Source organism: Quercus robur, chromosome 6, assembly GCF_932294415.1.
Source record: "Quercus robur chromosome 6, dhQueRobu3.1, whole genome shotgun sequence".
NCBI classification, from domain to species: Eukaryota; Viridiplantae; Streptophyta; class Magnoliopsida; order Fagales; family Fagaceae; genus Quercus; species Quercus robur.
The window spans coordinates 35,243,463-35,271,333 of record NC_065539.1 but is presented as its reverse complement, the minus strand read 5'-3'; the positions used below and the strand labels follow the sequence as shown (position 1 = coordinate 35,271,333).

At 36.6% G+C, this 27,871-nt stretch overlaps 1 protein-coding gene across 2 annotated transcripts; it reads left to right on the top strand.

Moving 5' to 3' along the window:
- The first annotated feature begins 4,690 nt into the window (after positions 1 to 4,690).
- Positions 4,691 to 5,962, top strand: LOC126688587 (glycine-rich cell wall structural protein). Of its 2 annotated transcripts, XM_050383343.1 has the most exons (2): positions 4,691 to 5,699; positions 5,730 to 5,962. In XM_050383343.1, the coding sequence occupies exons 1-2, from the start codon at positions 4,748 to 4,750 to the stop codon at positions 5,798 to 5,800; spliced, it is 1,023 nt and encodes a 340-aa protein (XP_050239300.1). In that variant the 5' UTR covers positions 4,691 to 4,747; the 3' UTR covers positions 5,801 to 5,962. The 2 variants fall into 2 exon arrangements, with proteins under 2 accessions (XP_050239300.1, XP_050239298.1); XM_050383341.1 differs by having other exon boundaries at positions 4,691 to 5,962.
- The last annotated feature ends 21,909 nt before the right edge of the window (positions 5,963 to 27,871 follow it).

Below are 27,871 nucleotides of genomic sequence, written 5' to 3'. Positions count from 1 at the left end.
CTATAAGATACATCACAATTTGGGTATAAGTTGTTTTCTATTTCAAAAAAAAGTTACTTTTTTCACTGTTTAATTTCATGCTTAATTCAAAACAACTTACCAAATACTCTCAAATTTAAAAATGAGTAATTTTTTCTATATTTAATTTCAAGATAAAAAAGAGAAAATGAAAAGTGAATACACCATTTTTTGGAACCAAACAGGCCAGAACGTTAAAGGACTTCAAACTATGGAATCCATATCGTTCTAAGCCCTTGTGATGGTCAAATGTTTCTGCACTTTCTATGGTTTGAACTTCGATGAACTCGCGTTCTTGTGTGTCAAATTAAGCATGATTTGATACACGGGTGTTTAGAAAATATTTGGTGAAGTGGACGAAAAGAGAAGTTAAATACAGACAGTGGCTCATGAGTCATGACCCAATGGGCTCTGAAATGTAATTTTGAGGCTTGCCTTCAGCCTCATGCGATCAAGCCCGTTCCCTTATGTGTGTTAAAAGGCTCCGAAGTCCGAAAGCAGATGGGTATTCCTGATCTCTGTTCCCTTACTTACGGCTGATTAAAATTTTAGGATTTGACAAAGATTATCACTTTTCGAGGAGAAATAAACTTGAGATTGACTCAAACTCATATTGTGACTACAGTAACAATGATTAATGATTCTCCCATTTTATAACATTATGTTATGTGTAATAATTTATTGAGTCAAATCTTAATCACTATAACAGTCTAAAATAAGAGAAGATAAACATTTCTCCTTCACCTTTAGGTCGCTTCCTTTAGCTCCACCACCACCACCACTAGAGTCTTAATTGTTTAATGAGAGAGAGAGAGAGAGAGAGAGAGAGAGTATTTCAAGCTAATTTAGTTTAGTTTTTTTTGGCTTTGTGATAATTATCGGTGGGAATTTGTGCGATTGGTTTTAGTTTTTCGTTTGTGTTTATGATTTTGCTTCCAAATACTTTTTTGTTGTGTTTCTCATATTATTTTATATAAATCAATCGGGGTTGACTCAACCCCAGCTTAAGGCTCCCAAATGGAAGAATTCCTCTTACTAACCAATAGAATATATTATATTTATCAGTCTTGTAGTGTAATCCAAATAATAATAATAATAATAATAATAATAAGGCCCTTTGTTATTGTCCAATAAAATGTATTGTTTATCTATATCACAGTGTAAAAATTTAAATTAAGATCTAACAATTTGAATCAATAAAAAATTATTTTTGAAAAGCTAAACTCTCTTTAGATGTTGTGATTTTGTTATTGCATTTCACTTGTAAATTATTATTTTTTATTATAGATCGTGTTTCATTTATATGTAAATATTTTTTAACTACAAATGTCTCCTAAAAAATATCCATAAGGATGTGAAAAAATTGAAGTAAAGTGCGTTAGTATAAAAGAGAGAATATAATACAATTAATTAATTAAATATGACTATTAAAAGAAAGAAGTTTGAAGTCAGACTCACTATCTTCAGATACACAGATCCCTTTGCTTAATTGCTTGTGATGACATGCTTTGCTGTTTCCCTCCCTCCCTCCAAAGTCCAAATACAATAAACTACAGCAGATATAGCATAATTTTGTAGATAAAATTAAGACACGAAAGAGTCCTTAGGAATGCGACCAATGTTGTTAATTTTACGGTTGAAATATAAATATGTTTCATTATAATTATGTACATATTTACCCATATATATATATATATATATATATGAAACAAAACTTAGGTACAGCTAATAGAAAAGAAATATATATTATTTTGCATCGAGCAGTCTAAAGCCATAAATATGACCTGTGCAGCTGATAGAAAAGATATGAGAGAAGACCTACCTTGTTCAATTATTGATTAGATCTAAACTTTTATTTGTAGTCATCATTGATTGGGCGGCACCTACATATATAGCATTATTTTTAGCAAGAGGAAGTTTAGATGCAGCACAATAAAATTTCACAACATTTTTATAATATCCTCATTTTTAAGTTATAGTGAATCCTAATATAATCTGGGAAGAGCATTGATTTAAGATATATTTAAAAAAAAAACATTTATGGGAAAAAAAAAACAATTAAATTTTTTGACAGTTTTATATTTTCCATAAAATTATTGTTAAATTTTCTTTTAAATATTTTTTGTTTAACAATTGCTCTAAAATATTAAGTACTCGTTAACATGACCCATATAATCTATTTAGCATGCACAAATTGATTGTAGTTATATATGTTTTTTTATTTTATTTTATTAGATTGACAATTCAGCTTTACGTTGTAAAAATGTTATGCAGTACCTGTAAAATAAATTCTTCTAGCAATCCGCGTGCTTTCAAACATCTTGCAAAATTTAAAAAGACAGCTAAATTCAATATCTCCGATAAGAAACATACATGTTGTACAATTTTAAAATAGATATATAGTGTCTAGCAATCAGCTATGTTTGATGAGAATTGAATGCTGAACCGAAATGTATCAGCTTTCAAACTATCATTAACTTCTTCATCTACCAGGCACATGGAATTGGGGAAAAGGACCGATATATATCTCTTCAAAATTTATTAGTTGATCCGTAGCATTTTGCGTTCTTCCCCTTCTAACTGCTTTGTACTGGATGGTCCCATATGCAATACGAAAGTGTTTGTCAATGTCCAGATCATATGAAATTTTGTAAAATATATATATATATATATATATATTTAGATAAAACCTAAGAAATACATTTTCATCCCATGAGAAAAAATACATATGACAAAATCTTAGAAGATGAACCTAAGAAACAGTACCTAAGTCTTGCGTTTTTTTTATTTTTTCCTTAGATTTTTGTCTACATCACCTTAATTGGCTGTTCACAACACCAAAAAGCTCTATGCCATTACTTGATGTAGAAGTTGATCAGTTTTCGGTGGATATTATAAATTGAAAAAAAAAAAAAAAAAAGAAGTGAAAAAAATTTAGATGGTAGTACAATTATTTTTTCTGGAAAACTATTGTATAGTCCGGACTATACAACAACAGCCCATTTTTTCTTCCCCTAAATCAATATAACTACGTAGTAATAAGTACGTACCCCCCAATGCATCTGTATCCCTCAGTCTAAACTCTAACGTCTAAAGCATATCTCACACGGTTTGGCTTGAACTTGAACTCATAATTAACATGATGATAATTATTTGACATGGTTGGTGTATTGACATTGGGTTTAATTTACCTCCAATACTTTTTTTTTTTTAACTAGACACTTCCTTTTGTTTTAAATAACAATGATAAGTGGTAGTGAGTTTTAGTCTCCATCTTCTATTTAGTTAATGGGTGATGTGACAGTTTCTCATTAAAATAAAAGAAGATTCCAATTAAAAAAGTACTTGATATAAGCCAAACCCATTGACATTAACCTCATTTTCTTTTATGCACAATGAATTTGCATTAGTATTAATGCTCTATCTTATTTGTCATGCAATGCTCAAATTATAATATATATACTATATAACTGTACTACTTATTTGTCCTCACTAAAAAAAAAGGGGGGGGGGTGTTTCTCTATTATGCTCAACAACTTGCAGATCAGAGTAATAACCTGTCCAGGTTTTCCATTTCTAAACATTTGGGATGCTTAAAATAGCAGCAAAAACAGTTAATTACTATTTCATGCATGGAATCATGCATGCCAGCCAGCTTGAGACAAGTCACTTGTGAGTAATGTTAGTTAGGAAGACAAATTTTCAAAGGGTTAGGGTAACAAATGCTCTTAAGGCAATTATTAATAAACTATAATAGAAAAGTTTTGACACCATTTTTATTGAAAATATAAAAAACTGTCAATAATATTTATTGTTTTATTATTCTCTCAATAAAATATTTCTAAAAATAATTCCTAAACTAATGTCTTAAAAGCATTAGTTAACATTTCTCATTTTGAAAATATTTTTCATAAATGCTTATCTTTCGAGTTGAGAATAGATATGGACTATTTATTGACATCACTTTTACTAATTTTAATTACCATCGCGTACAGTGGTCACTTCACAAGGGGTGTGGAGTGTGAGACGCAAAAGCTGAGATTCAAATCTCTAGAAATGAGCTTCACACACATATACAATTAGATTATATTAGAGTAGAATTTCTATTTTGTATAAAAAAAAATTACTATAAATTACCTCAAGAATTATGAAAATTAATTTGTCTCTAAACTAATTGGTTAATAATTTTAGGACACCCTGATGAATACAATTATAAGGCAATCCCAATTTTACTTTTACTAATATAGGGAGAGAAATTCGCTGAGGAAAAGGTTTGGATATGTTCAACCACTTGCGTACTTAACACTTCCTTCTTCTTTTTTTTCTTTCTTTCCCTTTTATTTTCTGAATGTCCATATTTTCAGATCCAAATTCACGTACTACAAAGTTGGAATAGCCTACTATTATGAAGTCAGTCCTAGCCTAGCCAAGTAGCCATGCCCATATGGGTGGCAAATGGGTGCATGTCAGAGTTGCGTGTCTTTTACCGATTTGCATGGTAGGGTTTTCTTTATGTGAATAGCAGTGCCCAATAGTTCAGTCATAAAAGACAGATGCACCAAGAGCGTGATGGTACGTGCATCATCCATTAATGTGACAAACGGTTGGTAGTTGAGACCCATTGAATGCAAACGCAGACTAGTTATGCACTACGCCTCTATTATAAAAACCCTCGCGCCTGTAAAGCTTCCATCAACAACAAGCTCACACTCCTTAAGATACCACCAAAATGGCAAGCGGCACTAGGAGAGTTGCTTTGCTATCTTTACTTTGTCTTCATGTTTTTGTAGTGAGTGTGGTTGCAAGGAACGTGGTGAGTGTGAAGAACGAGGAGGAAAAGTTTCTAACCATTCAGAAGGGAGGTGGGTTTGGTGGGGGAGGTGGATTTGGAGGTGGAGGTGGTGCTGGCGGTGGGTTTGGAGGTGGTGCTGGTGGTGGTTTCGGTAAGGGTGGCGGCATTGGTGGTGGAATTGGTAAGGGTGGTGGAGTAGGAGGTGGTGCTGGTGGTGGCTTTGGCAAGGGTGGTGGCTTCGGCAAGGGGGGTGGCATTGGTGGTGGGATAGGTAACGGTGGCGGTGTAGGAGGTGGTGCCGGTGGTGGCTTTGGCAAGGGCGGTGGAGTTGGAGGGGGTGCTGGTGGTGGCTTTGGTAAGGGTGGTGGATTTGGTAAAGGTGGAGGCATTGGCAAGGGTGGTGGTATTGGAGGAGGAGCTGGTGGTGGATTTGGAAAAGGTGGTGGAATTGGTGGCGGTCATGGTGGTGGAATTGGTGGTGGTCATGGTGGAGGTGTTGGAGGAGGAGCTGGTGGTGGATTTGGAAAAGGTGGTGGAATTGGTGGCGGTCATGGTGGTGGAATTGGTGGTGGTCATGGTGGAGGTGTTGGAGGAGGAGCTGGTGGTGGATTTGGAAAAGGTGGTGGAATTGGTGGTGGTCATGGCGGAGGTATTGGAGGAGGAGCTGGTGGTGGAATTGGTGGCGGTCATGGTGGTGGTGCTGGAGGAGGATTCGGCAAAGGTGGTGGAGTTGGTGGTGGGGGTGGTTTTGGAAAAGGCGGCGGCATTGGAGGAGGGATTGGTAAAGGGGGAGGATTTGGTGGGGGCATTGGAGGTGGATCTGGTGGTGGTATCGGTGGAGGAGCAGGTGGGGGTAGTGGATTTGGTGGAGGAGTTGGTGGAGGAGCAGGTGGAGGCGGTGGATTTGGTGGAGGAGCAGGTGGAGGTGGTGGATTTGGTGGTGGTGGCGGCTTTGGTGGAGGAGGCGGTGGTGGGATTGGACACCACTAAACCTCACATTGCATGGAGTCTCATACTAAGAATGAGATTTTTTTTTCTTTTTTTCTTTTTTTGTCAAGAGTGAAACAAAATAAGAATGGGATATATTACTAATTATTAGCTTCATGTATTTCTGTATCAGTAATTTAAAATATTTTATAGTTGCACTGGCAATTACCAAGTCTGTTTAATATGCTTATTATTGTTTGGATCACATTTGGTGATGCCGAAATATATATAACAATAATATAGATTATTCTTCTTATTATTATTCTCAAATAACATACATTCAATTATTAGTGATTGATCGCAATACAATGAAGCATTAAAGCTTCACATTTTTTAATTAAACATACTTTTATACTTAGTTATTAGGGATTCAATGGGCGGGGAATGACGCGGGATAATGGGTGCTTCGTCCCCATCCTATTTCCTTCTTAGGGTGGGTTTGAGGTGGATTAGGGATGTTTTATAAGTACTAATGAAATTGATAGGATAAATATGAAATATAAAGGAAAATGGCAACTGTAAGAGTAACAAGAGACAATGTGAGACAATATTTTTAGAAATGATAATGAAATATGTATAAAAAATTAATTATAACTAAGATATGTATAATGATTAAATTATGAATAAAAATAATTTAAATATATATTAAATAAAATATCTATATATATACACACATTTGGGAAGCGGCAGGGTGGGGTTAGATAAGATGGGACAAGCAAAAGCCGTTCCCACCCTGTCACCTCTTTAGGGTGGGCCAAGGAATTTTAGCCATCCCTATTAGTTATTACATTAAGAGACAATAGAAAAATTGTTATTGTTGGGTTAAGATAACTTGACTTTAGTTAATTAATTTAATTATTCAAATTGATTAATTATGTTCAATTAAATGTAAATCATGAAGGCACCAACAAATCACAAAAAATACTAAGTGCAATGGAAAATAAATTAGACATGGTGATTTGTTGACAAATGGGGAAAACCTCGCAAGACAAAAACCCCACCGGATGATTTTGAGGTCACCACTCCTAAGAATCCACTAATCAACAATCAAGCGATTACAAGTATAAGGAATCTTACCAACTACCCTGGTCTATCTCGAAATACCAACCTACAGTTGAATCTTTACTCCAATCCCCAATTAGACTTGATCTTGTAGTAGCCTTCTTTCCCTTTGATGCACAAACCTCCAATTTGTGACTAACCCTTTATACGGATCTTAAGTACGTGACTAATTTCAGCAACTTGAACAAATGTTGTTGACTGCAAAGCTTTTCACTTCATCAATAATGAAGATCTAGAAGCACTCGGTTACAAAATCCCATAGCGTATAAACGCAATAGCTTCACACAGAAAAAATAAGTCTTTTGGTTTCTGTATCCGTGTATGACAGCCTTTAAAATAAGCTTTATATTTGCCTAAAATTGTGAGAAAAGAAACCCTAAACAAATATACAAGACTGAGCCGAATTTCAGATATGAAAATTCTGAAATCGTAATTCTTAATAGATCGAGCTGCTGTCGAGCTATCTATCGAGTTTCACATTAAGTATCGATAGTAGGTATCTATTAAGCTATTTGTTAAGACTTAATAAACAACTTTTCTTCACTTGTTTCTTGGACCAATCTTCATGTCTTTAATACTTGACTTGAATAACATGTTTCTTGAAGTACTAAACTCATCTTAGATCTATCCAATTATAAGTAAAGTGCATTTTGTTAAAGAATTAGCCAATTACAATAAAAAATGATCCTAACAATTATTAAGAGGGGTAAAATAGTAAATTCAATTTAAGAACTAATTTATCTCCACATTTTTCTTCTAATTTCGGAGAATAGTTTTTGGTGGGTCGAGTGGAAAACTCCCCACCTATCCCGTTTTCTATCTTCCCTCACTTCCACTGCACAAAATAATGAAAAACTTTATTTTCTGTACTGAACCAAACGGAGACGAACCATCATATATAGGTTACACTTATAATGCATGAAAATCTATCTGATGCTTCTATTAGCAAATGGCTAGTTGGCTACTTGTCTACATATATGATATACCAACAAAATTTTCTTTTTTAATTTTTACTGCAAAGATTTTATAATTAGACAAAGCAAACTCAAAAAGCAAATCGATTTTTAAGGAGTTCTCGCATTATCTGATGCCATTTAATTTTTTTAGGGTATAACTAATTAGGTACAAACTATAGTACCTTAGCTGTAATATATAAAATTCCACCATTAATTTTAAATACATAGTTACAATGAATTTAATTATTCTTGAAATATAAAACAGTGTTTGTATTTCATTGGTTAATAAAATCATATGTTTGAATTTAATTAAATGACCTAATGTGCTAAAAATTCTTTTATACAGAGAACCTATTTTAGTTATCTATCAAACAATTCTATAATACACAAAAAAATTGTACTCTATTTCTATAATTCAAGCGTATGATGTCTGGGAAATTACTACAAACTCACGATATTGGTGGCTTGAGGTAGTCCCGACTTCTTATGATAATTTGAATAGAATTCTTGAAATTCTAATAAACATTTCTTAATGAGCAGTTATATATTGTCATATCATTAATAATTTAAATATATTAAAATACTATCATTCAAAAAAAAAATTTATATATATATATATATAATAGGCAAAATTGAGAAAAAAACTAATTAGATTTCAAATTGAAATTCAATTAGAGTCTAATTTTGTGCATGTGTCCTATCTAATTTAAATTTTAAATTTTTGTGCCAAGTGAATTAATTCAGTGTAAAAATTGGATTTCAATTAGAGTTTAATTTTATGCCACGTGTTCCATCTAATCTAAGTTTTTTAATTTTTTTGCCCAATGAGTTAATTTAGTGTAGAAAATGAGGAGTCCAATATAAAGAAATCATAAAAAACCTAATCATATAACTAAAAACAATTTAAATTCCTCAAAAAAAAAAAAAAACAATTTAAATTTATAAGTCATTTATGTAATATACCATAACTATGTATGTTGAATTACTATGTTATATATATATATATATATATATATAAAAACTAAAGTTTAGAGAAAATTCAATTAAAATCAAAATTAGACTTTGTTTTTGTTAGCTTTCCATACAAATTAAATTGTTTGGATTTTTGTTGTTATTTTTTTCTTTGAACTAATGAACATATTTATTATACTGTTTTTATTCAGATATTTTGTATACGAAGATATTAAACGTAACAAATAGTAATTGAGTTGAACGATCGCATGCACCTATCCCCATTCAATTTAGGAGATATTATTTGACCAATTTATTATTTTATTTTGTATTGTATTTAATAGAATTTCACAAATAATAATTGTGAATTGATATTGTATATGTAACATCCAAATAGTGATTTTCAAAATTATATACATAATAGCAATGTAATGAGAAACTTGGATTTTCAAAATATATGACATCAAAATCAAGATCGTTTGTTCAAAGACTATATAACAACTCACACAATTAAGCACTAGATAGCACAAACTAGCAAAGTGTAAAAAATAGACTCATCAAAGCTAAATAAGGTACACAGTCATGAAATGCAAATTTCATTGGCCAACCTTAATTACACACTTAGTGGTGTGCAATACAAAAAAATATTTTTTGATTTACAAATATTTATAACCAAAAACAAAAAACATATATTATGCTAAATGAACAAAATACAACAACAATGCATGACAGTGCTCAATTAAGCTATAGAGGGTACACAAACAAGAAATATCACTTTCTTAATTAACCCATAAGTACATGTACAAATTAATACATACTCACACAAAAAAAAAAAAAAAAACAAACAAACAAACAGAAATAGCTTATAAACTCAGTTATACAACACACACTTTCTTTGTTTCTCCACAATATCAAGCATGTTCTAAATCAAGAGAGAGATATCATCATTCATGTAATTCTCAAGAAAAAATAAAACAAGACTCAAAATAAAATATTTTTGTCTTTTTGAAAATTTTCATTGTTTTTGGATTTTTTTAATAAAATAAAAAAATAAAAAAATAAAAACTAAAACAAAACAACGAAAAACTGAAAGAAAACATGTCCACAAATAATTGAAAGAATTAAATCAAGGACATGTAAACAACATTCACTTGTGTGCATCTTTTCTCACCCACATAGCATGGGTCTTTGGCTTTGTAGATGAAAATCTATGAAAAGTAAAGTGTATTTGAGGGATTACACAAATTCTTCTAAGAGAGACTGAAATCCTGCAATTTCCTTTTGCAAGCCAACAAGCTTAAATTTTAAAAAAGTATATGAAACAATTTATCAGGACTTATGGTAGGAGAAATATCATCACATATCCTAGATTGAAACATAAAATGCTTAAATTTCAATTTATGACAATTAGGATAAATGTGACCAAGAACACCACAAAAGTGACAAACATGAACAAATTTAGGAATATTAGTATTCCTAACAGCAGATCTAGTCTCAGATTTTGATTTTTGCCTCAACATGATTTTTGCCTCAACAAGGAACAATTTGGTCTAATGTGACCAGCAACATCACAAAGGTGACAAGTAGGCACAAAAACAGATTTCTTATGCACTTTAATAGTAGATTTAGACACAAGTTTAGAAATTTCAGTGTCTACATCATAACACTTACCTTTGTCTAACCTAGCAAAATAAGCATTTTCTTTATGATTTCTCTTAAAAGAAGGAATATAAACTTTTTCATCTTTAGGCTTAAGAGAAATAAAATCAGATTTGTTATCAACGGCAAGTTTGGTATTAGATAAATTTTCAAGTTTAGCTTTAGACTCAGCTAACTTTTGTTCCAAACTTTTCATCTTAAGAGGAAAATTGATTTCTCAAAAATTCATTCTTTTTATTAGATTCATCTAATCTCACAATCAATTCCTCTTTTTCAAGATTAATCAGCCAATTTTAAAACTTTCTTGAATTTCTTTGCAATTTTCATAAATTTAAATAATTCCTTACAGAGAGTTTCACAAGCATCAATAAGATCAACAGAAATATTAGTGTCCTTTTTATTCAAATCATCACAGCTAAAAGCAGTAAGACACTAAAAATTATCCATGACAATAGGGATCGAGGATCTCACTCAAGACGTTAATCCAATCAGAGTGAACCCACTCTAATACCATTTGTTTGTTTGTTTAGACCCCTTGAAAAACATATTAGTTTAACCTAATGAATTAGCCAAGTATTTACTTAGGTTAATTATGAGATCTAGGTTAAATACATGCAAACATATTACTTAGTGCAAAAAAGTAAAAAAGACAGTAATATGATGACCCAAGAAAACCAATGAATCAATCGTTTCAAAGTAAAAACCTAGAAAGGATTTAATCTAGCTATCCTTAAAGTAAACAAATCCACTATGATAGAATGGAAGATTACAATAGATTTAAACCCTAAATCTAAAGCTACCTCATTTAGAACTTACTAACACGACCATGTGCAGCTCTGACTCTACAGGCTCTTATATCTTGGATTTGCTAAACGCATACTCCTCGTTTGTGACTTTGAAATCCCACTCAAAGGTTTCAGTCACCAGTAGTTGTTGATCTTAGGGATGGCAATAGGGCTAGGCAGGGCCGAAGGATGGAGTCTTCGTCCCCGCCCCGCATGGTTTTATATTGCCCCATCCCCGCCCCGCCTTGCACGACGGGAAAAACTTTCTCACCCCATCCCCGCCCCTTGGAGCCCCATGAAGCCCCGCCCCACCCCGTAAAACTCTACTTTTTGTTAATTTTCCCTATAACTAGTACAATTTTTTTAATGAAACCTATTTCATTAATAAAAATATACTTGAAATTACAACTAAATTTATCCTATCAAATCAAATCAAGTTTTAGGAAAAAAATTGAATAATATATCTAAGTGTTTAACAAGATAATCATTAAAAAAAATCTCATAGTATAACACATAACAAAATAAAGGCAGAGAACCACATTAGGTAGAATAAAATAAACTAATATTAATATGTTTGTTTAAATAGTAAGGTTTTAGGGTATAAAAATTTACAACTATAGCCCTTAGCAACGCGGGGCGAGGCAGGGTGGGTCTAAAAAGTTTAAATCCATCTCCGCCTCACCTCGTGGTGCGGGGCTAAAATCTTGCTTCATCCCCGCCCTACCACCTTTGCGGGGCAAGGAAAACCTGCACACGGCGAAGCGGGGAGGGGTGGGTTAAGCGGGGCGGGGAAAAATTGCGATCCCTAACTTTAGATCTACTGGTTCTAATGGTATGAGAATGATTTTCAATAGTTACTTTGAAAGGAGAAGGCACAACTAGGGTGGCAATTTATATCTGACCCGCGGATACCCGGCCCAGCCTAACCTAATTGGGTCGGATTTTACCCGGCCCAATAAATTATAGGGTTGGGTATGGGTTTTTTAAAAAAAAAACCCAAAGCGGGTCTAGGTCGGGTTCGGGTTTTATGCATACTTGGCCCGAACCCGACCCGTATACACATAATATTAAAAAAAGTTCAAAACCCTAGTAGTATAAATACTCTCTTTTTCTTTCAGATTTCATTTTTCTAAACAACCTAACCCTCACCTCTCAACCGCCCCCTCTTTCTCTCTCTCAAGCTCTCACTGCCGGCCACCCTTCCTCGTCCTCAAACGCTCCCCTCACCATCACGGCCTCACTCAACTTCACAACCCCATAACCTCGTTTCGCCTCATGCTCCCCTCACAACGTCACTCCACCTCGCCGCCCCTTACCTCTCTCACTCTCGCTCTCGTTTTTTCTCAACCGCCCCTCATCTAGTCACGTCACTCTCATTCACTCACCAACCCACCCTTCACTCTCATCACGTGGTGGTTGTTGTTTTGAGCACGGATCTTGTGGTGGTTGAAGTTTGACACAGAGGAGCATGGGATTGTTAGATCAGAGCATGGGAATTAGATTGGAGCATAGGATTATTAGATCGGAGAGAGATCAGATGATCGGAGGATGGAATTGTATTTTTTGTTTATGATTTGTGTTTTTTTTTTTTTTTTTGATGAGTGAAAAATCTGTATTAACAAAGAAGAGCAAAAAAAAAAAAAAAAAAAAAAAATGATTTGTGTTTCTATTTATGTTTGTGTTTGTGTTTTTATTTTTTTATTTTTTTTTATATGAGTGAAGAGTCTATATTAACAAAGAAGATCAAAAAAAAAAAAAAAAAAAAAAAAACTGATTTGTGTTTATGTTTGGGTTTGTGATTTGTGTTTCTAAATCTGTGGTTGTGATTTTTGGATGTAAAATTGATTTTTTATTTTTTTATATTTTATTTTTTTTAATGATTGGGTCGTATTGGGCCACAACTTTTGATTAGGCTCAGAAACTGTTGGACGGGGCCCGCAAGGCCCGACGGGGCAAGTTTGGAGTTTTGAAAAAAACTCGTTTATTAAATGGGCCAGGTTCGGGTAATGGATAAGGACCTGCGGGTCGAGTTCGGGTATCAAAAAACCCAGTCCGAACCCGACCCGTTGTCAATCCTAGGCACAACACCTTTTAGATTTCACAAGAGCACCTCCAAAGTCATAACAAAACGTGCCTTAGGGGTTTTTTTTTTTAATTTTTTAATTTTTTATTTTTTAAATACTATGTGAAATAGATCTAAAACCCTAATCACTTAATGGGCTTAATAGGCTGATGGGCTTTAGTTAAATTATGCAGAACCCGTCTTTCGATTGGTCGAACTTGTTCACTCGATCGGTCGAACCTGGCATGTTTCGAATTCTTGAACTTGCAGCTTCCTTATTCTTGTATTTTGACTTGCAGCATCTTGAACATTGTCTAATCATACCTATTAACTCCTAAAATCTATATTTAGACAAGTTTGTGCTCACGGTTTGCCAATTGTTCTAAACTTTTAGAACCTAACAAGATTGTATTTACTCCTTGAGATTTATTTGTTGTATATCCAATTTATTGTAGACTTAAGTTTGGCATAAACTTGATAGTTGTAATCTCTATTTCATTGTGGACATTTTTTTAGAGTTGCCCCGTGGTTTTTCCTTCTACACCGGAGGGTTTTTCACGTAAGATTAGGTGTTCTTACCGTATTTTGTGGTGTTTGCTGAAATTTTTGTTTCCATAATATTGCTATTGCTTGGTAGTTATATATTTTAATTCACACATATACATTGAGGAGATTTAGGATTTTTCCCCCAACACAGTCACAACGTTATAAATAGTAAAAATGATTAGGTAAGGTTTCCCATTGTTTCAAGATGGGGTCAAAATAGAAAGCAAATGTCAATGGGTCTATCATCTATGAGCCAAAAGCTTATCCATAGCTAGCTATGGTATAGTTGTAGGATCCCATGCAAAGTGGTTGGATTGTTCAATCATATTGGGACCAAAGCCAATATCAAGAGAAGAGAAGAGGTTGTAGTACTGCAACACAGTTGGAGTGCGAGATATTTGCCAAACAACCTTGGAAATAATTAGACATGGCAAAACGAGTCAGAATTTTCTAACCCGACCCGGCCCGAACCCGATTTGTTTTTTACCTAAAGCAAAAACGAGTTGACTCGTGACCCGACCTGTGTTTTTTGCGGGTCAACCCGACCCAAACCCGAACAATTTTTTTAAATTTTTTTTTTGGGTAAAAAAAATAGTAAAATTAAGACAATATTGGTTTAATTGTTTATTGTGAGTTTTAAGGAAACAATTGATACATTTACATAGCTGCATGCAAATTAATTGAAAGATAAATGCATGTGGTTGAGCATTCTGTAATGAGTAAAGATTTTTAGATATCAAATAGCAAAGTACATGCCAAGATAATCTGTAGAGTTAAAAATATAGATTTAAAATTGTAGACATGTGTGAGAAACATTCACAAGTGTGAAAATAGTGAAGCCGAAGTATCAAATTAGCATAAATTATGAATGCTTAAACCTATTTTTTAACAATTTATGTCCAAAATAAACAGCTTTTCAAAATAAATTATGATATTTCCTAGAGTATGTGTTGCTTAACAATGATATAATATTCATAAAAAATACCATATATAAATAATAAGCAATCAAACTTTAATGTATATCTCAAATTGAAATAGAGTGTCAACCACAATTGATAATAGATTATAAAATTAATTTTCAAGATTGTAAATTTCTTATATGTTTTTATTCTTTATCAAATGAGTTATCCAATAAGTCATTTGTAATTTTGTTTTATGTTTAGGGATGTTGATAATGTGTAAAGTAAAACTTCTATATTTGTTTTACTTATCTTTATGTTATTTTGTTTTAGATAGCAATGTTAAGATTTGTATAATATTAAAATTATTGAATAAGTATTAATAAGTTTAATTGAGTTCATTCTTGACATAAGTGGTGAATTCAAAATAATACATTTTACAACAAGTAATTTGTTGCATAACTTTCCAAATGGCAAATACATGTTGTTTTCTTTATAAAAATAAAAAAAATAAAAAATTCATGTGAAAAATACAGGTCAACTCGACCCAACCTGACTCGACCCGCAACCCAATTGACCCGAACTCTTTTTAACCTGCTTAAAATGACCCATTTTTTACCCGTGACTCGTTTGACCTACAACCTAATTAACCCGACCTGATCTGCCCGTTTTGCCATGTCTAGAAATAATGGTTTGTTGAGGTTCTATTTGACGTGGTTAAGAAGCTACCACTGAAGTAATCTGGAAAGAGTAAGCTAAGGACCTCGAGCTCTATAGCCAAAAATGTCTTATAAAGGTGCATCAAAATGTTCTTCAAACCTAGCTTTTTCATCTGTTTTATCTCTCGTTTTTTCTATTAAAATATGTTTTTTTAACGGAAAAGCCAGAGGTGAGTTATAGTTGTTTAACAGAATATTCCCTAAGTGGATGAAGTGTTTGCTTTTAAATCATAAGAAGGCAAAGTAAAATCGAACCTAACCTCAAATGGCTAATATGTAACTATCTCTTTTATAAAAATATTGGTTTTGGCCAAGCAAAAGTTTTTTTTTTTTAATAGATATATCAAACACAACCTTAATTTCAAGTTTGATTATTTAATGAGTTGAGCTTAAATGTAATAATATATTGGTGAACAAACTCGTAAGTATGAGGCTTGATTTGAGTATATATAATATTATGTTTATATATATTCACATATGAAATATACATATATAGATATAAGATTGAAAAATATGAATTTGTGAATAAGTTTGTAAAATGTCAAATTATTATTTGTATTTTACTCGTAAATATAAATTTCCTAGGTAACTTTATGTATACTTTTAATAAAAAAGTTGTTGATTCTAATTTTTATACATATATTTAAGAAAATTATTCTATAGTTAATTCTAAAAATATAATTTCAATTATAATTAGTTATTATTATAAGAATAGATTTGTTTAGGGATAAGGAATTTCAATCCTAATGTTTAATGTAGGGTCCCAATTTGTGGCCCAAACCCAAAGTATATGGGATCTCGGCCCAATGAGCCTAATACAATAAATTTGTAGAGAGTGGATTAAAGAACTTGGCCATAATGAATTGAACAACGACTAATATGAAATTTAAATGACAATCAGGCACTAACAAGATGTATTGATATCAATAGATTTTCAGTCTGAGGAGCCCTTAATTATATATATTGATCACAGTTAAATACAGAGACAATTTTGATTACTACAGTGTTCTTTCTCCCTTTTTTTTTGGATCCTTCTCTTATGAAGAATCCTTCCCACTATATATCTTCCTCTGGACCATCCTCATCCTACACCTGTTGATCATCCGAGCCTTTACTTGAGTACCTGTCCCATCAAACACCCTCTCTAGTTTTTTGTGAGTTGCGGTAGTCAAGGTAGAACTGTTCAGAGGTCTTCTCCACATAAATGCGGCCAGAAAAGTAGCTGCAGTGCATTTAATGTGGTGGTGGCAGCTTTCCCTTAGATATTTTTAGGTCTCCTTCCATCTCGTATGTTCATGAGGCACATCCTTATCATTAAAGCTTCTTGAAAGGTCACTTTAATTGCTGGATTATATACTTTGAACCATGTTCATCAAGTCTAAGGAGGAGCTACTCTTCGGACAACCTTTCATTTGCTCCCTACTTATGGGACCTAGTTTAGGAATATCAAATAATTATTTGCTCCTCCTCGAACCCATCTATATCCTCGGATAAAGCCCAAGGCTCAATATACGATCTTGGGCCGTTGCCCCTACAATAGCCCTTCAAAACCCCGATTTTTTCCCCATCTAAGGAGAAAAGCGAGGTTTTGATTTTTTAAGAGCTAACACCATTTGATTTTGTTGCTCGCACATGTGGAAGTTCCATTTTCTGTGCCTTATGATTATCTCTGATGTTTCGAAGCCCACGAAGCATCATTAATTGCTCCAGGCAGCATGTTGTTCCCCAGATCCAATGACGAAACTTAGATTCAATAGTTAAGCCTTGTCTTGGAAATTTAAGTGGAATAACTCTCACTCATTTCCATTTCCTATATAAAGCCTCGAGGGAACTTGTTTTCCTTTTACTTTACCAATCTTCAAGCTCTCTAGTGATTTCCAGCGCTCCAACTCACAAAACTCTCCAAATTACAAAGCTTCCGAAACCTTTTCTTCAAGATTTCTTCGAAAATCTTTTAAAAAAAACAAAGATAAACATACTCATTCTCGTAAGTTCTTATTTCTTTATATTCTCCCTTTTATTCTCGGCCATCCTCCTCGGCCTTCTTTCTTTGTTTTAGAAACTTCTTTTTGCGTCATTTCCGTTCATTCAAATGGGTAGATTCAAGTATTTGGTAGACTCTCCGACTAGTATGGAGAGCTTTAGGGCTAAGTACCATATCCCCCCAGGAATAGGCCTACAATATTGTCCCCCAGACCGTGTACTCACGGATAGAAAAGAAGGTGAAATTGTCATTCCAATGATCGCCTTTATAGAGGGAGGAATGGCGCTTCCCATGGGTAGGAAAATTAGGGACTATTTGCTCAACCATAGGTTATGCCTACATTAGTGCGTTGCCAATATGTTTAGAGTCTTAGGATGTGTAGATGCGCTAAATGACCAGATGAACCTCGGTCTTACATGGCACGACGTTGCTCATTTGTACGAGTGTCACTCCCTTTTAGGGGGATATTACCTCAAATCTCAGTCTAACGAGGTGAGACTGATATCCTGCCTCCCTAAGTCCAACAAAGGCATGAAGGATGATTATCTAGTTGTCTCCGAGGGAAGGCACGACGGTCTTCACTGCCCAGTTAGGGCAGGAACACCAGGTGGGGTACCCTAGGATCAGGTCTCTCGGCTGAGACCTTAGTTTTCTGAGCTCTCTCTTTATTCATTTTTGGTAGTCTGTCTTCTCGGATAATGTTCATTATTGGTTTAACAATATTTACCTTCTCGGATGTTTTTGCAGATAAAGATCGCGTTTCTCTGAAGCTCAGTTTGGTCAACATTCCCGGGCTCAACTTTTTGCTGAGGTCGGAGATATTCGTGAGTGAGGATAATCAATTGCGGGCTGCTCACCTCATCCTAGGTTACGAGCTCTTGTCGCGCATATACTAGGATGCAAGCCAAGCGTTAAGAGCAGGTAACCCCCAGTTCACTAGGGTTCCTAGCGAGGCGGGATCTCCCTCCTGTGGTATTGCCTGCTTAACAAAACCCCCCACAGTTTGCGATACCGCTCTAACAAGTTCCGTTCGCAGCCGTAGTAGCAGTGGAAGGGATAGCCTCCTCCTTACGTTTGTCACTTGAGGAGGAGATAGATAGATTTCATTTTGCAAAGGAAGATAGAACACCCGAGAGGCCTGTGGAGCTTTTGGATTCTGAGACCGAGTCCAACAGGCTTTCTACAACTCATCAGCCAGGACAAACCATTACTCTGGTTGAAACAAGTTCTAAAGAAGCAGAGATCATGGACCTTAAGAAGAGGCCGAGCTTGAGGGGTTTGATTGCTAATAGGAATAAGGGAGCAACTCCACCCAAAACTCCCAAGACCCAGACTTTTGCTAACCTTCCTCTTCCCCCTCCTCCTTCTCCTACTAATCTAGGTCCGCGCATCAATCCTGATCTGAAAAAGAAAAGACCACCTCAAGAGCTGGAAGAGGGGGAGATGCTTCTGCAGAAGGGCACAAAACAACAAAAGACCAAAGACCCTCGAGACAAGAGGGCTAAATCCGTGGATAGCCGAGACGATGCTGAGGTACGCCAACAGCAGCGTATATGGGCACCCGCAATAGAGATGGACGGAGCCCCTATCCCTTATGATTCTACGATAAGGGAATCTAGTAGAGGGCATTCTATGCATCTGGCCCAAGCCTTAGAGCAGTCTCTCCCCTTCCGAAGGATATGGAAGCCCTCAGGTGGATGAGGCAACCTGACTTGTTTATGTCTCTAAAAAGAAACCTCGCAATGATGAGTACAGTTCCATTAGTACCTTAACTCATTTCCCTTTTCCATTCGCATATATTTTTTATGTGTAATCCTTTTGGTGCTTTTATGCAAGTCACTCAACAAGTCTATGTGACCGAGGAATGCGTTAGAAATGCCCACAATAAATTTGAAGCCGAGTCTCATTCCTGGCACGAACTCGGCACAAAGTAGAGAAAGTGCTCAGGATTGTGAAGGAGGAAAAGACTTAGCTGGCCGAGAAGCTCAAGACCTTCGAGCATGAGTGTTTAAGCGCTTTGGTAGGGCTTAAGACTGCTGAGACCCAGGTTGAGGACCAATGCAAGCTTCTCTATAAAACTGAGCTGAATCTAGCCATAGAGAAGGTGACAGTTCTATGTCTGAAGGCCGAACTACAAAAGGCTAAAGCAGAAACCCAGGCGATCAAAGAAGCTGCTAAAGCCGCAGAGATAGCAGCCTATGAGCGGGGGATGCTCGAAATGGAGCAAAGGCTGGTCAAGGAGGTGGCCGAAGTGTGCAGGGACTATTGCACTGTAACCTGGAATGAGGCCCTTAACAGTGCAGGGGTCCCGGCAGACTCCGAGCTGAGGAAGGCGGAGAATGTGTATTTTCTAGAACACATAAGAGAGATTCCAGCCAACCCTTCTTCAATCGCTTTGCCCTTGCCCTCTCCTAAGCAGGTTTCCAATGCTCAAGATCTTACCATTGATGTTGGGACTTCTACCGGAGCAGGTATGGGTAAAGAGGGCCTTCCTCCAGCCAGTGATGCTCAGTCTGAGGACACCCTCACTATTAGGGATGTGGTCTCCCAGGCTAAGGTAGCTGAAAAGCCTAAAAATGGGGATGCTAGGTCTAAGATTGCCACTACTAAGGAGGATCTCCAACCAAAGAAAAAGTAGTTGTAGGATTTTCACTTTCTTTTGTTTTCTCTTCCCGAGATTTATTTTGTTGCTTGTAATACATCTTTTTTGAAATTAATGAATGAACCTTTCCTTCTATTCTCTGAATCTTTACTTTTTGCTCTCTTTGTACTTATTATTATTATTGCAAACAAGTTTAAACTATTGTTGCTCCATTTCCAACATATTCTAACAACAAATCATTATTGACATTTCCAGAAATCTATCTAAGTATTAGCAATAGAGACTCATTATCCACTTATATCATAAACTAACCCTTATACAATGAGTATTGAATCTAGAAGAGATAAGTAATATACCTTGTATTTCAAGCTCTGTTTAACATCTATAAGGGTACCTTTGAATGTTAATTTCACCTAAATATGTGATCCGAGAGACCTGAAATATCTTAGGATTTGTTTAAACACTTATGTATATGCCCTTAACTATTAATTTCCCCTAAGCCTGTGGTCTGAGGAGCCATGTAGGGCTTAGGTTTTGTTTAACACTTGGATATATGCCAAAAGTGATTAATATCCCCTAAACCTATGGTCTGAGGAGCCATGCAGGACTTAGGTTCTGTTTTAACACTTGGATAGATGCCAAAAGTGATTAATTTCCCCTAAGCCTGTGATCCGAGGAGCCATGCAAGACTTAGGTTCTGTTTTAACACTTGGATAGATGCCAAAAGTGATTAATTTCTCCTAAGCCTGTGGTCCGAAGAGCCATGTAGGACTTAGATTCTGTTTTAACACTTAAGTAGATGCCAAAAGTGATTAATTTCCCCTAAGCCTGTGGTCCGAGGAGTCATGCAGGATTTAGGTTCTGTTTTAACACTTGGATAGATGCCAAAAGTGATTAGTTTCCCCTAAGCCTGTGGTCCGAGGATCCATGCAGGACTTAGGTTCTGTTTTAACACTTGGATAGATGCCAAAAGTGATTAATTTCCCCTAAGCTTGTGGTCCGAGGAGCCATGCAGGACTTAGGTTCTATTCTAACACTTGGATAGATGCCAAAAGTGATTAATATTTCCTAAGCCTGTGGTCCGAGGAGCCATGCAAGACTTAGGTTCTGTTTTAACACTTGGGTAGATTGAGTAATATGAAGCACGATGTTTTTTCACAACAAAAGAATTTAATGATAAAAGAAATTTTCATTAATAATAATACATTTTCAGGTTGTTTACATTTCACGGGTGTGGTATTATATGTTCATCTAAATTTTCAAGGAAATAGGCCCCTATACCAGCCACAGAGGTGATGCGATATGGTCCTTCCTAATTGGATCCTAACTTTCCCCATGCTGGGTTCTTTGCAGTACCCAGAACCTTTCTCAACACCAAGTCACCAGGCACTAATGGCCTTAGCTTTACTTTGGTATCATAATCTTGTTTGAGTTTGTGTTGGTAGTACGCCAATTGGACCATTGCACTTTCTCTTCTTTCTTCAATAAGATTCAAGCTCCTTTCTGGCAACTCACTGTTACTACTTAGACTGAATGAGCTGGTCTTTAATGTTTGGAAGCCTGTCTCTAATGGAATAACAGCCTCGGCTCCATAAGTCATAAAAAATGGGGTCTTCCCCATTGATCTGCGAGGCGTGGTTTGATAAGTTCACAAGACATGTAGCAGTTCTTCCACCCATTTTCTCTTTGCATCATCCAACATTTTCTTGAGTCCATTCACTATGACCTTATTAACAGCCTCGGCTTGTCCATTTCCCTGAGGATAAGCTGGGGTAGAATATCCATTCGTAATTCCCAATTCAGAGCAGTATCTCTTAAAAGATTTACTATCAAACTGAAGACCATTATCCGAGATGAAGGAATGAGGGACCCCGAACCGGGTAATAATGTTTTCCATATAAACTTCTTAGCATCCACATCTCTGATATTTGCTAAAGGTTCAGCTTCAACCCAACAAATACTTCTTGTTCCTTGCTGCTTTGGGTAAAGGGCCAACTATATCTAAGCCCTATTGAGCAAAAGGCCAAAGGCTAGACAGGGGGTTCAGAACTCCTCCTAGCTAATGTATGTTTGGCGCAAATCTCTGACACTGATCACACTTCTTCACATACTCTTGTTCTTCTTTCTGCATATTTGGCCAACTATAGCCTTGAGTGATGGCTCTATGAGACAAATATCTGCCTCTTGTGTGGCTTCCACAAATTCCTTCATGCAGCTCCTCAAGGAGTAGCTCTGTCGCTTTGGGGTGAATACAGAGTAGATATGGCTCAAAAAAAGAGCGCTTGTACAATTTTTGGTCCTCGGATAACCAGAAACGAGGAGCTTTTATCCTTATCTTTCAGCCTCTAATTTGTCTTCTGGCAATATGTCTTCTCTCAGATATCGTACTATAGAATCCATTCAACTGGGCCCTGCCCTGATTTGATGAACATGAACCGCTGGTCCCTTGACCTTCGTGGGTTTTTACACAAGTCTTCTATAAGGATAACTCGAGGTAGGCTCTGTGCCGAGAAGGTTGCCAGCGTGGCTAAAGAATCGGCGTGTGTGTTTCCACCCCTAGGGACGTGCAAAAGAGTGAAGGATTCAAATCCTGATTGCAGATGTCTAACTTGACTTAGATACCCTTGCATCCTCTCATTTTTTTTTCTAGCTCGCCCTTCACCTGGCTGACGATCAACCTCGAGTTTAAGAACATCTTTACCGTCTTTCCTCCCATTCTTTGAACCATGGACATTCCTTCCAGCAAGGCTTCGTATTCAGCTTCGTTATTTGTGGCCAAGAAGCCCAATCTTAGTGACTTTTCTATGGTGAGCTTCTCAAGCAAGATCAGAACTAGCCCCATTCTAGAGCCCCTTTGGTTTGCCGCACCATCAACGTATACCTTCTAGCATGAAGGTTCTTGCAGGGATACTATGCCAACCAATTTTCCATCCATGTTATGTGTTGTTGATATTTCTTCTAACGGGGGTTCAGTGAATTCGGCTACGAGGTCTGCCAGTACCTGACCCCTAACAGAGGTACAAGGCATGTATTTGATATCAAAAGCCCCTAGAACTATGCCCCACTTTGCAATCCTTTCTATGTAATTAGCACTTCGCAGTATGGCCTTGAGTGGAAGTTGAGTTAGGATGACAACTGTACGCGCATGGAGATAATGGGGGAGTTTTCTTGTACCATGCACCACTGCCAGGATAGCCTTCTCCAGCGGTAGATAGCGAATCTTGACCTCATGCAGTGATTTGCTCACATAATAAACTGGCCGTTGTATTCCATTATCAACCCGTATCAATACCAAACTCATAGCATGGGGGGCCACCACAATATAAGAAAACAAGACTTCGTTCGTCTCAGGGATGGACATAATAGGTGGTTGAGATAGGTATTCTTTAAGTTACTGAAATGTCAAAGCACATTCTTCAGTTCATTCAAATCCTTTCCATTTATGCATCAATAGGAAGAAAGGTCTGCATCTATATGCGGATCGAGAAATAAACCGGTTTAAAGCAGCAGTTATTCCGGTTAGTTTCTGAATTTCTTTGGGATTCCGAGGTGGTTGTAGATTGTTTATCGCCTTAGCCTAGTCGGGATTAACTTCAATTCCCCGGTGGGTTACCATGTAGCCCAGGAATTTTCCTGATCCCACACCAAAAGAACATTTGGAGGCATTAAGGCGCAACTTGTGTTCTCTTAGTATTTCAAAAATGCTTCCGAGGTTTCCCACATGCTTGGACACCACTTTGCTCTTCACTACCATGTCGTCTATATAGACTTCAACATTCTTGCCCAACTGAGGTTCAAACATCTTAGTCATCATCCTTTGATAGGTGGATCCTGCATTTTTCAAGCCGAAAGACATTACCTTGTAGTGGTAGTTTCTAGTGGGAGTAACAAAAGCTATCTTTTCCTAGTTCTCTAATGCTAGCGGTATTTGATGGTATCCTTGAAAGACATCTAAAAAGCTCATCCGAGGATGGCCTACAGTAGCATCTACCAGCTGGTCTATCCGAGGCATAGGAAAGGGATCTTTTGGACAAGCCCTATTTAAATCCGTGAAATCCACGCACACTCGCCATTTTCCATTCTTTTTCCTTACTACCACAGTATTGGCCAGCCATTCAGGATAGAAAACCTCTTTGATAGCCTCCACCTGCTTAAGCTTCATCACCTCATCTTTGACAACATCAGAATGTTCTCTGGATGAGTGCCAAGGAGGTTGTTTTTTGGGGGTAACATATGGATTAACATTCAAGTGGTGACAAATGAAACTTAGGTCCACTCCCAGAGCTTCATAAGCATTCCACGTGAATACATCCACTTTTTTTCTCAAGAATTCAATTAGCTTTTGTCTTTCTTGGGGAGGCAGTTGGGAGCTGACTTGAAAGAACTTCTCCGGATCATCACCAACAGTAACCTTTTCTAGATCTTCGCACTTCGCTTCCTCAGTTGATTCATTGTTGGACATTACCGGGGTTCTTAATTGCTATGAGTTCCTTTCAGCAGAGGCCGAGGACTGCGTATTAGGCCTATGCAAGATGGCAGCCACCATGCACTATCTAGCCATGGATTGATTCCGTATAATCTCTTTAACTTGGCCGTTGGACGGATATTTCACCTTCTGGTGGAGGGTAGAAGAAACGACATCTAAAGCACGGAGCCAAGGCTTGGCCACAATAGCCGTATAAGGTGAATAAGCATCCACCACTATGAAGTCCACTTCCACCACATCCGAACCGGTCTGTATTGGCAGTTTAATCTGACCTCTTGGAGTAACTGTGTTCCCTTTGAAACTTACTAGTGGGGAATCGTATGCTATCAGGTCCTTGGGTTTCAAATTCAGCCCTTTGTACAGGTCGAGGTACATTATCTCGACAGCACTTCCCCGATCTACCAACACTTTTCTCACATTGTACCCCCTTATCCTGAGTGTGACCACTAAAGCATCATCATGGGGTAGGATAGTTCTGATCTTATCATCGGCCGAGAAGCCCAAGACTAACGGGGCCTCTATTATGGCTCTTTTTGGTTCTGAATAATTGTCTTTGGTTGATAGCCGAGCCACTGATATTACTTTGGAGGGACAGGAACAGGTTCTACTGGGAGTAGCGAAGTTGACATTGATCGTTCCTAGAGGAGGTCTTAAAGAAGAATCTCTTAGTGGGTCCGAACCTGTCTACCTCGCTTGGCCACTAGAATGGTGCAGTAGTTGCTTCAACTTCCCTTCTCAGACCAATTGGTCCAAATGATCCCACAAATTCCTGCAGTCTTCCATGGTGTGCCCCTGATCCTGATGATATTGGCAATAAAGGCTTTGATTGCGCCTCAAGGGGTTTCCGACCATCTTATTTGGTCATTTGAAGAATGGCTAGTTCTTAATCTTCTCTAGAATCTAAAGCACCGGTTCTCAGAATACTGCATTGACAATCTGGGTGTTGGTAGACCTTGATTGTCAAGCAAAATCTCTTCGGGGCCGGTTATTATTGAATCAGTCCGACTTGAAATCCCTCCTCTCTTGAGGGATAACCTTAACCTTTCCTTTACCCAATTGTTGATCTTCCTCAACCCTTTTATACTTGTCAATACGGTCCATAAGTTAGCATAGGCTGGTGATTGGTTTTCTTGTTAAAGACTTCCTTAAACCATGCTTGGTTGGGAGGCCACTCTTAAAAGTACTGATGGCGACATCTTCAAAGTCACCCTCTATCTTATTATACATCTCCCAGTACCTGTCTGAGTATGTTTTTAGGGTTTCCCCTTATTGCATGGACAAAGACAGTAAGGAGTCTAAGGGCTGAGGGACCCTTGTACATGTGATAAAACGAGAGCCAAATACCCGAGTGAGCTCCTTGAAGGAATTTATGGAACCCGTCTTCAAGCCGTCAAACCATCTCATCGCCACGGGTCCCAAACTAGATGGGAACACTTTGCACATCAAGGCTTCGTCCTTAAAATAGACAACCATTTTCTGATTGAAATGGCTCACATGCTCCACTGGGTTGTTCACTATGATACTCTTCTTCATATGAGAAGGATTCGCTAGGGGGAGTCCTTGATCTATGTCGATAACCACTATCCTTCTCATCGTCGGAGGAGGAATCAGACGGGGTGGGAGTTTGTTTTCGTTGTGCATGGCATAACTTCTTCTTAAGCTGGTCGATTTCCCTTTGCATGACTTTATTATGTTGTTCTTGAGAGACGTGACTCCCAACTCGAGAATGTTTTTTGCTTGTGTACGTAACGTGCACACTGCCCTCCCTATCTCTCCTACGTTCAAGATTGGCGAAAAGATTTTCATGTTGAGATGCCATGGATTCTGCCTGATGTGAGCTAGAATTTTCCATATTTGACTGTTGTTTTCACTATTACACAGGTTTTTTCCCACAGACGGCGCCAATTGTAGGATCTCGATTTGTGACCCAGACCCAAAGTATATGAGATATCGGCCCAATGAGCCCAATACAATAAATTTGTAGAGAGTGGATTAAAGAACTTGGCCCTAATGAATTGAACAACAACTAATATGGAATTTAAATGACAATCAGGCACTAACAAGATGTATTGATTGATATCAATAGACTTTCAGTCCGAGGAGCCCTTAATTATACATATTGATCACAGTTAAATACAGAGACAATTTTGATTACTACAGTGTTCTCTCTCCCCTTTTTTTTGGATCCTTCTCTTACGAAGAATCCTTCCCACTATATATCCTCCTCCGAACCATCCTCATCCTACACCTGTTGATCATCCGAGTCTTTACTTGAGTACTTGTCCCATCAGACACCCTCTCTAGTTTTCTGTGAGTTGCGGTAGTCAAGGTAGCACTGTTCAGAGGTCTTCTCCACATAAATGCGGCCAAAAAAGTAGTTTCAGTGCATTTAATGTGGTGGTGGCAGCTTTTCCTTAGATATTTTTAAGTCTTCTTCCTTCTCGTATGTTCATGAGGCACATCCCTATCATTGAAACTTCTTGGAAGGTCACTTTAATTGCTGGATTATATACTTTGAACCATGTTCATCAAGTCCGAGGAGGAGCTACTCCTCAAACAACCTTTCATTTGCTCCCTACTTATGGGACCTGGTCTGGGAATATCTAATAATTATTTGCTCCTCCTCGGACCCATCTATATCCTCGGATAAAACCCAAGGCCCAATATACGATCTTGGGCCCTTGCCCCTACATTTAATTTATATGAAAAAAAATTAATCAAATATCTTGTGAACAAGCTTGAGTTTGTTCACCAAAAAAAAAAAAAAAAAAGAATTAAGCTTGCACAAATAATCTAACTTGATGATGAACTCAAACTCGGCTTGTGTTCAAAATAAAATTAAGAGAGTAAATCAAACCAATCTACCTTGAGGTTTATCAATATGACACTAGCTCCCCCTATTAAAGTTTTTATCAATGCAACAATAATTCCATATCCCCTTACAATGTTCCTTCTCTAAAGGAATAACATATTTGTTTATTTAAAAAGAAAAACTTACTACTCGTTTATAAAAACCTTAAGAGCTGGGCGCAATACAAGCCAAAGATCTTTGGTGATTACAATTGGGAATTTCAACATCCTATTGTTTAGCGTATGGCTCAATCCATTATATTAATGCAACAGGTAAATCCATGATCTTTCACAATGTTACTTCTCTAATGAAAAAATTCTTTTTTTAACTATAAAAAGCTTACTGTTCAATTATACAAATCTCATTAGCTGAGTTTTATACAAATATGAAATCTTTGATAATTTCAATTCGGACTTTCAAACATCCTATTGTTATAGCGTATGGTTCAATCCTTGGGTTTTTTTTTTTTTTTTTTTTTTTTTTTTTTTTTGGTGAGAAACAAACACACACAC

What these genes read in the sequence shown, in the direction of transcription:
- LOC126688587 (XM_050383341.1), top strand. Translation starts at nt 4,748, where the DNA reads ATGGCAAGCGGCACTAGGAGAGTTGCTTTGCTATCTTTACTTTGTCTT.